The sequence below is a fragment of the Garra rufa genome, chromosome 25, assembly GCF_049309525.1.
Source record: "Garra rufa chromosome 25, GarRuf1.0, whole genome shotgun sequence".
Taxonomy (NCBI): Eukaryota; Metazoa; Chordata; class Actinopteri; order Cypriniformes; family Cyprinidae; genus Garra; species Garra rufa.
This window is the reverse complement of record NC_133385.1, coordinates 33,376,291-33,385,335: the sequence shown is the minus strand read 5'-3', so window position 1 is coordinate 33,385,335 and position 9,045 is coordinate 33,376,291. Positions and strand designations below refer to the sequence as shown.

At 42.4% G+C, this 9,045-nt stretch overlaps 1 protein-coding gene and 1 gene segment (V, D, J or C); one reads left to right on the top strand and one right to left on the bottom strand.

Annotated features, from left to right (window-relative positions):
* Positions 1-1,805: 1,805 nt before the first annotated feature.
* On the bottom strand, positions 1,806-4,097 carry LOC141301076 (uncharacterized). The gene is made up of 3 exons (XM_073831330.1): positions 3,811-4,097; positions 2,572-3,342; positions 1,806-2,389 (listed from the first exon to the last, which is right to left on the bottom strand). The coding sequence occupies exons 1-3, from the start codon at positions 4,090-4,092 to the stop codon at positions 2,144-2,146; spliced, it is 1,299 nt and encodes a 432-aa protein (XP_073687431.1). The 5' UTR covers positions 4,093-4,097; the 3' UTR covers positions 1,806-2,143.
* Positions 4,098-7,416: 3,319 nt separating this feature from the next.
* LOC141301596 (immunoglobulin kappa variable 1-27-like) lies at positions 7,417-7,899 on the top strand. The segment is given in 2 exon segments: positions 7,417-7,483; positions 7,580-7,899. Coding segments are annotated over 2 exon segments (369 nt in total).
* Positions 7,900-9,045: the final 1,146 nt, after the last annotated feature.

Below are 9,045 nucleotides of genomic sequence, written 5' to 3'. Positions count from 1 at the left end.
AGACAGCACCAAGTCCTCTTAGGCTTGCATCAACATGTAAAAGGTACGGCTTTTGCGGGTCAGCAAATGCCAGAACTGGGGCGTGTGTAAGACAGTTAATAATTTGATAGAATGCATCTGTACAAGACTGATCCCATCTCTTGCCAAATGGTTCAGAATCTGTGAAATACGGCTCAGTCTTGGCACATTTCCTGCTTTTGTGCATCGGTGCATATCCTTTTGTGAGGTCGGTTAAAGGCCTTACTATAGCAGAATAATTTGCGATAAACCGACGGTAGTAGCCACAAAAGCCGAGAAATGACTGCAATGCTTTCAAATTAGCCAGCATGGGCCATTTTGTGACTGCCTCTATCTTAGACGGGTCCGGAGAAACACCGTCGGCCGACACAACATGCCCCAAGTACTTTACCTGCGTCTGACATATCTGACACTTATCAGGTGAGAGCTTCAGCCCCACCTCCCCAAGACGATCAAGTACTTTGAGCAAGCGGTCTTCATGCTCCTCCAGCGATCGGCCAAAGACAATTAGGTCATCTAGGTAAACGAGCACTTGCAACAAATTCATGTCGCCGACGACGCTCTCCATTACCCGTTGAAAGGTTGCTGGAGCTCCAGTTACCCCCTGCGGCATCCTTTCAAATTGGAAAAACCCAATTGGGCAGATGAAGGCAGTCTTTTCTTTGTCTTCAACTGCCATAGGTATTTGATAATAGCCGCTCCTGAGATCAAGCACCGAAAACCACCTACTGCCAGACAGAGCATTCAAGGCATCCTCTATGCAAGGAGTGGTGTACTGAGCAGCCTGTAGTCTATGCACATCCTAATGGATCCATTTTTCTTTCTCACGATCACAATAGGAGATGCATAGGGACTTCTTGATTCTTTAATGATCCCTGCCTGTAGCATTTCTTGAATATGTTTTCGGACGTCCTCAATATCTGCCGGGGCTAGTCTACGAGATCGTTCCCTAAAAGGTCGAAGGTCAGACAGACGGATATGGTGTTCAACACCCTTAGCTAACCCAACATCCCACTCATGCATGGAAAACACATGAGCTCGGTCAGCTAGCTTCTGCCTAAGCCTAACTTTCCATACTTCAGGTACTGGGGAATCTCCAAAATCTATCAAATTCGGATCAAATGCAGCTTTGTCTGAAGGGGATAACGTACAAACAGAGTCTGCCAGATATACAGATATATGCAGTGGACTCATTTTTGATCAAAACCCGGAAACTGTCACAGTCCACTACTTGTCCTGGCATGACCATTGGCTGAAGAAATACTCCACCAGGTAATGGAGAATCAACGGAAGAATCCACCATCAGTATTTCTTTGTCAACATTTTGTTTCAGCTCAAGTTTGCACTCCACTTCTGCTTCCCTCTCAGGGTCTATTATAAGTGAATCAGATCCTTTCCAAACTACACACCAGACATCCTGTTCGTCACTCACCTCCGGAGGTGCACAAACAGCTAAGGAGACGTCCTTCTGTATCTTAATACCCAACGTCTGTGCAAGATTGACACCTCTCTCATGACACTCCTGCACTAGGCGTCTGACGTGATTAGCATTTGTCCCCAAAATGATTGGAGATTGATCTGCATTCTTAATACTTGGACAAATTAAAGCAAGAACAGTGACAGTTTGGTTACTGCCTATCACCTCCTCAGGGTATTCTAGGTCTATCACCACATAACCCCGATAAGGCAGTCCCTCCAGAAAAACGTGGTGTTTTTTTGTGATTGTTGCGGGCAAAAATCCTTGATTATGCGTTTGAGACAGCATCTTTGTACCGCTTGGCCAAGGAACTCAGCACAGGAAGTCTCTCCTGTAGGCCATCCCAAAACACATCCAAATCCACCACGCCGGATGGTGCAGCTCTGAGTGCTGCTGGACCAAGAGTCTTGAAGTAAGAATCAAATTCATCACCCTGCACTTCAGTGAAACCTGGAATGGCCTTGCTACAGAGTCATCTAGGAATGCGATGTGGCGAGGGTCAAACACCCTGACCTCCTGGAGAAACTCAATGGCCGGCTGCCCATGTGACATATACTTGCTGAGCTTTTCTTCAGCGTTTTCATATGCCTGACCAACTGTGCAGAGGATCTGTGTCTTTGTGGTGTGAGGTAAGTTAAACCCTTCAAATTATTCGGCACATGCCTCATACTGCAGCTCTTTGTTGGCAGCAAAGACCACCTGCAGATCCTCCAGATAAGTGAAGATTTTTGTGGTCACAGGACGTCTGCTCTGGAAGATATCGAGAAGACTTAGGAAGCGTTTGCACTTGTCAGCCATGATGTTGATCTGGACATTCAGGGACTGAGCTAGGTCTTGGTCTTGAAGCATCTCGTGGAGTCTCTCCACAGACTGTGGAGCACTTCTGCTACACACCTATTAATAAAAACACAAATAGAAAGAAAGGAATTAGGTTAAACATACAATATGTTCAATGCCATTAAATTTTTTACTTTGATCGTACTAAACTATTCATGTTTGTATGTGCAAATGGGGTTAACAGATGAAGAAAAGGAAGTGTTAATTGTATTGAGGAATTATTTGAAGTAAGTTTTTACCTCGATTTCCAGCTCTATGAACTCCTTGTACAGTCCAAAGTGCTGTGCGTGGTACTGCACTGCAGAGAACCAGGAGTTCCAGCGTGTTGCACAGGGGTTTGGAGGCATGACCGCCTTTTTTTCTGGCAGCTTGTTTGTCATGAAGCAGAGGTATCTTCTCTTCCGTGATCCAGCATTGAAGAACATCTGGGAGAAACTTAGCATGAAGCTGTTCAACTGAACAAAAGGTTTGCGGAAGGCATTGCCAATGAGATTCATTATGTGTGCCATGCATGTGATGTGTATTGAGTTGGGGAACAACGACTGCAGAGCTGCTGTGAATGCCTTCTTCATGTAGGCTGCATTATCAGTGTCGAACACAATCACATCCTCGTTGTTAATGCTGTATTCCTGAAGGCACCTTACGACAGCCATGGATACAGTGGAATGATTGCATTGTTTAAGGAAAACAGTATCTGCAAGGTAGGCTAAGATCCTCCCAGAATGATCCTTCTCAAGTGGTGCAAGGAGGATATTCAGGACACATCTCCCCTCAACATCTGGAGTCTCATCGAAAATCACAGCAAGAGGTTTTCTGGCAAGAAGTGTCTTCAGGTCCTCTTTTTCCCTCTCATATACTGCTCCCAAATACATCTCTTGAAGCTGGTGAAACCCTGGAATGGCGCCACCATTGATTACTTTTTCATTCAGAAATTTCCTCAGTACAGGGTGGTCACTCTTAGACAGTGGGATGTTGATGGCAGTGCAGGTGGCAACCCAGCTTTCACAAATCTAGTACAAACAGAAAAATACTTTTGTATCATTGGGCTGTATTATGTACACACACACACACACACACACACACACACACACACACACACACACAGACACACACACACACACACACACACACACACACACACACACACACACACACACACAGTCCAGTGTAACCTACAGAAAACTGCAGTATAAAACTGAATCATTTACACACACACACACACACACACACACACACACACACACACACACACACACACACACACACACACACACACACAAAGTCCAGTGTAACCTACAGAAAACTGCAGTATAAAACTGAATCATTTACAGTAAGCCTTTCACAGAACAGTAGTGTTTCTGCAAATAAAACATAATTCTTTCATGCCAAAATCAATCATCTTGCATTGCATGGGAAATTACACTACTGTTAGTAATAATTTCATAATTTTACAAGCTTTAATCTTATAGGCTACTGACCTTGATTCTTTCAGCCCTAGCAACTGTTTTGGAAGTTGATGCCTCGGTGTAGGTGAGCTGCTTCTTCTGGGCTGATTCCGCTGCTGCTTTAACCATCCTCAAATGTTTGGCGGTGGCAAAGTGGTTGTCCAACGTAGACTTCCGCCTGTGGTCCAACACGCAGTTGCACGGAGTGCAAAATAATTTGCCCCCACTGTCATGTAACACACTGGGAAACTGCTTTGCGCGGTCTTTTGCGCTTATGTTTGTTGGCAAATGAGAACGATTTGCGGGCTTCATCATGGTTTCATCGGCATCGCAGGGTTTGCAGCTTTTCAATAATGTCACGTAATTACGTCACTTCATAACGTTCCCATGGCAACAGGGGAAATGGCTGCGCTTGTGTGAAGTAAATGTAAAATTTTTCAACTTTCTGCTAAGATATATGTGACTTTTTGCTTTTTGCACCGAAAATGCAGGGATTATGAAATCATGCAAGCCCGCATATTTTGCACGCGGAAATCTGCAATTTATGCGGCGAAAGTGCGGCGTATTTGAAAAAATGTGTCCCCCGCATAAATATGCGGACTTTGGCTGATTATGCATGGAATCATGCGATCGCATAATCGCGTTTTTCTGGAGGGACTGATAAGGGTAACTGACGTCCGATTTACTCAACCCCCACAACGCTAGGCCTGACACCAGGTGTATTGGGACATCCGATAAATGTTCCTGGTACCACTGTTCAAATATAATGGTCACCTGGGAACCACTGTCAAGCAATGCCTTGCAGGGGTGTCCGTTAACCTTCAAGTGGGATCAGGCTAGGGGGACCCACTAACCCGTCTGGGATGACAGCAGAATTCTCTGCTTTCACCAGACTTCTCTTTACAGAACAGTCAACTTTTGAGTTAGCACCGCCACCTTGCTGCTGTTGCCTACTTAGTTTTAAAGAATGAATCAGTCCGGTAATCACTTTGCTCAGGTTCTCTGGGTTTGGACATCTATTGGCAAAATGCCCATTTTCCCCACACCGATAGCAGAACTGTTCCTCTGAAGGCTTTTGCGGTTGTGGTTTTTTGGCTGACACTTCCACTTTTGAAACTGTGACATCAGATTCAATCTCTCTGTTCATAACTTTCTCTTGTAACCTTTTCACCTGTTTCTTTAAGGCTATCAGTTCAGAATCAAGAGGAGTCTGACAGTGAGTAACTGTTACAGGCTTTTCCTCAACACACTCCTGTGCTACAGGGGTGGGTTTCCTTACGACAGAGGCAACCATAGTTTTAAGCTCCTTCACCTCAGACTTTAGACTTTGAATCTCAGCATGTTTAACATCTATTTCCTGTTTTGCTTGAACACACTGTACCAAGGGATTAACCTTTTTCCTTGAAGTCTCATATTCCTCCTCCAGCCTTACCTCCTTTAACAACTGAAGGAAAGTAGGTGGTTTCTCTCTTCTCTCTCTCATGCGAAGATTGACTAACATGAGGTCGGAAGCAATAGCTTAATACTTGTTGTAACCTAGCCCTATCCATGTCAGTGGCGGAAATACCTCCTTGCTGCACCACTTTGACTAATAACTGTTGTAGCCGCCTCAGAAACTCAGACAACTTCTCCGTTGGATGCTGTCGCATCATACGAAATGCAAAATATAAGTCTTCGCCAGACTCTGCCGTCCCAAAAGCATTCTCAAGGGCTTCTAAGCACTTTGCAGCACTTACCTCAGGATCAGTAACTCTTGCGGACTTAACTATTTCAAGTGCTGGCCCTTTAAGACTCTCCATTAATCTGCGTCTCTTCTCTTTCTCTGCACATTCACTTTCCTCAACCATTAATTGGGCTTGCTCTAGGCAGTTATCAAATTGTTCTTCTCCACACGGAGTGGGCAACACCCCAGAAAAGAGACGAAGACGGCGATAGCTACCCATATCGAATGACGGCTTTGCTGTCTTTTCCAACAGGTTACCCACTATCTGCAGAACGTCTGGAGTGCTGGTAGATGGTACGGAACTTGGAAAGAAATCACAAAGGTCTTCCACTGTCTTACCCTCTGCCTGCAACAGCCTTAGAAGTTTGCTGCTAAACTCATCAGCAGTGGTTGGGGCTTCATCAATTATAACAATACACCAAGCCTCTCCGCCACTGATGGGCAGTATCTCATGCGGAACAGTTTCAGCTTTCAGCTGTTCTCTACACTCACATAAAGCCATTATCTTGTTATGCTTGACACTAAATGTCCTTCCTCGTACACGAACACGGCCAAGACATTTCACGGTATGCAATGTATCCTCTATCTTAGCGATCTCAACGTCCTCAGCTACCATAACCATAAGCGAGTGAGCTTCATCTAGACCCTCGCCACGGCACCATCCTTTAAGCTCAGCCACTAGCTCTGATCTGTCTGCCATTCTACTTTTGCTATGGACACACACCACCAAACCGACAAATCAGAAACCCTAATCCCAGCGGTGCCTTCATTTTCTGTAGCGCCCCCATTAATACCCTTATGGGGGAAGGCTAACCTGAGTTCTTTTAAAATCTGTTGTACGCTCAAATCTTTGTTATTCCAATAAGAGTAAAAGATTAAACAGGTTGCTGGTGATCTTAAATAAGCTTACAGTAGTAAAAAGAGATAAAATGACTGAATTGGCAACAACAGTTGAAGCAAATGGAGAAATGCTTTACTGAATGTAAAATAGAATAGTAAACACAACAATATGAGTTGGAAAATAATCAAAAGACATTTTGACTGTGTATTTCTTTTCTAATCCTAAATAGGATAACAACCGGCTGAAATCAAATTAAATACTGTTCACGTTGCAGGCCTGGCTGGGTCGATGTTTGGGTTCGTGGTAGCCTAAACTCATGGCTACTTCACTCCTGGGAGCAAACAAAATAAATAAAAGGAATTAGCTCACCGCACACGCATTATGCAATTACACTGTCGCCGCCGATTTGGAAAGGCGCTCTCCGCTTCGTTGCAGCGCTCACTTTCATCCAGGCGCACAAACCTGACTGCACCTTCAGTTTGTTTAGTCAACAAACGCGTACAGTCTCTCCTCCCACGCAGCACTCGCACCAGCGGCCAACAGCTGGCGGTAAACTCCAAACTGTCCGTAAATCACTCGATCCGAGCTTTTAGTCAAAGCACTATCCAGTGTTGTGATGTAATCCGAAAGTTTGTGAGGATTAGTCACCCTAATCTATCAGCTGTCACTTCAGAAATGTTATTCACATATCCCTGTTTCTATCTCTCCTTCTCTCTGCGCACTGCCTACTTTCCTCCGGTTCCACGTCATTCCTTTTCCTCGGCACTTTCACTTTATGACCTGTGAGCCTACTTAACTTTCACTTAATTAAATAAAGTGAATTTTACATTTGACGTGACAATAACAGTATATATTTATTTTACAGAACTGGGAAAAAAGTATACAAAATGAAAATAGATAAATTTAACAAATTACTAACTTATAACTCATTTGTTATATTACCCCATTTCCACTGGGTTACATGTGCATGAAGAGCATTTACATAGAGAGACACTTTGCATGAGAGTGTTTATAGTGCTGTGAGTTTAACACTTCATGACTGACAGCAGAACAGAACACAATCTTCATCATCACACAAGACAAAACAACAACAATGAACAACATCATCATCTTCATCTGGACACTCACACTTTTTGCTCAAGGTTTGTAGTAAAACTTATATAACAACAGTTACAGTATTTGTTTTAAAATGTGAAATTTGCAGCATTTTAATTCTTGTCCTTTTTTCTTTCTTTCAGAGTGTAGAGGACAGTACACTGTAACTCAGAGTCCATTAATAACAGCAGCTCAAGGACAAGAAGTCAGAATAAACTGTAAAACCAGCAGTAGAGTGTATAATGGTAATCGTTTAGCCTGGTACTTACAGAAACCTGGAGAAGCTCCTAAACTCCTCATATATTACATTAGGAGACTTCAGTCTGGAACTCCATCTAGATTCAGTGGCAGTGGATCAAACTATGGAAGTGATTTCACTCTGACCATCAGTGGAGTCCAGACTGAAGATACGGGAGATTATTACTGTCAGAGTGCACACAGTGGTCCAGTGTTCACACAGTGATAAAGAGTCGTACAAAAACCTCCGTCAGTCAGAGTCACAGTGACTGCACTGATACAGCTGAGAGACACTGCAGCTGCTGATGGGAGGATGACAAACAACACAAAGATTATAGCAAAATTTAGACTGAGACATTAATACAATATTTATTTATTTATTTATTTATTTATTCATTCATTCATTTATCTACCAACTATACTTATTTATTAGGCATATACAGTACATCATATCATTCATTCACTGTGTGATCATTGTAAAGTGTAGCTAGTATTTCTTTGTCCTGTGCATCTAAATCAACAAATGCACAAACAATCAAATAAAGCACACACTGAGGCCTGATTTGTGACTCACATGACACTTTGCACTTCAAAAACTATTAATAATATGAAAAATTATCCAGGTCACCATATGTTCATAATCTGACTACAGTCATGTTTCTGCATTTGTTGGTTTGGTTAATGTGTATCTAAAAAATATTAGTTGAAGCTCTGATCCTTTCAATCAACAAAAAGCTTCATGTCGCAGTGCATGATGGATGCCACCATAGTACAAAACTCATCCATGTTTCCCAGCATGCTTTGGAGCTACTTTTCAGTAGCTTGTTTTGTGATGTTCAGAGTTGATCTGTTCATCTGAATGTTTTGTTAATTATGGATCGCTGAGGTTTGTGTGAGGTCAGTGTGTCTCAATGACCATAAAAAAAGTAAAAAAATAAAATAAATTAAAATAAGTGAAGCACATAAATGAATGAACAAACATTATATCTTTGAGAGACAATCTCTGTTCATCTGATCATAGTGTAATTTTTTTTAATTACTTACCAATGTACTTATTAAGACATATTATTTAAAGCTGTACTTACATTTCTTTTGATGAAGGCTGTTGATTGCGTTCTGTTGGTACTTGTTCAAAAGTAACCTCCATCTCACTAAATTGGTTGAATTGGTCCATTTTGTCTTGCCCCCATCCACCTCATTATAAGAAGGACAGCTGAAGGATACATTTCAGCAACACAAACAAAATGTTTAATTTAATTAAAATATACAGGCATATATGCATACATATAAAATAATTTATTGTCAAACAAACTGTGCGACCCATAAAAATACAAACCTGATGTAACTTCTCACTTTTACTGGTTTTAGGATG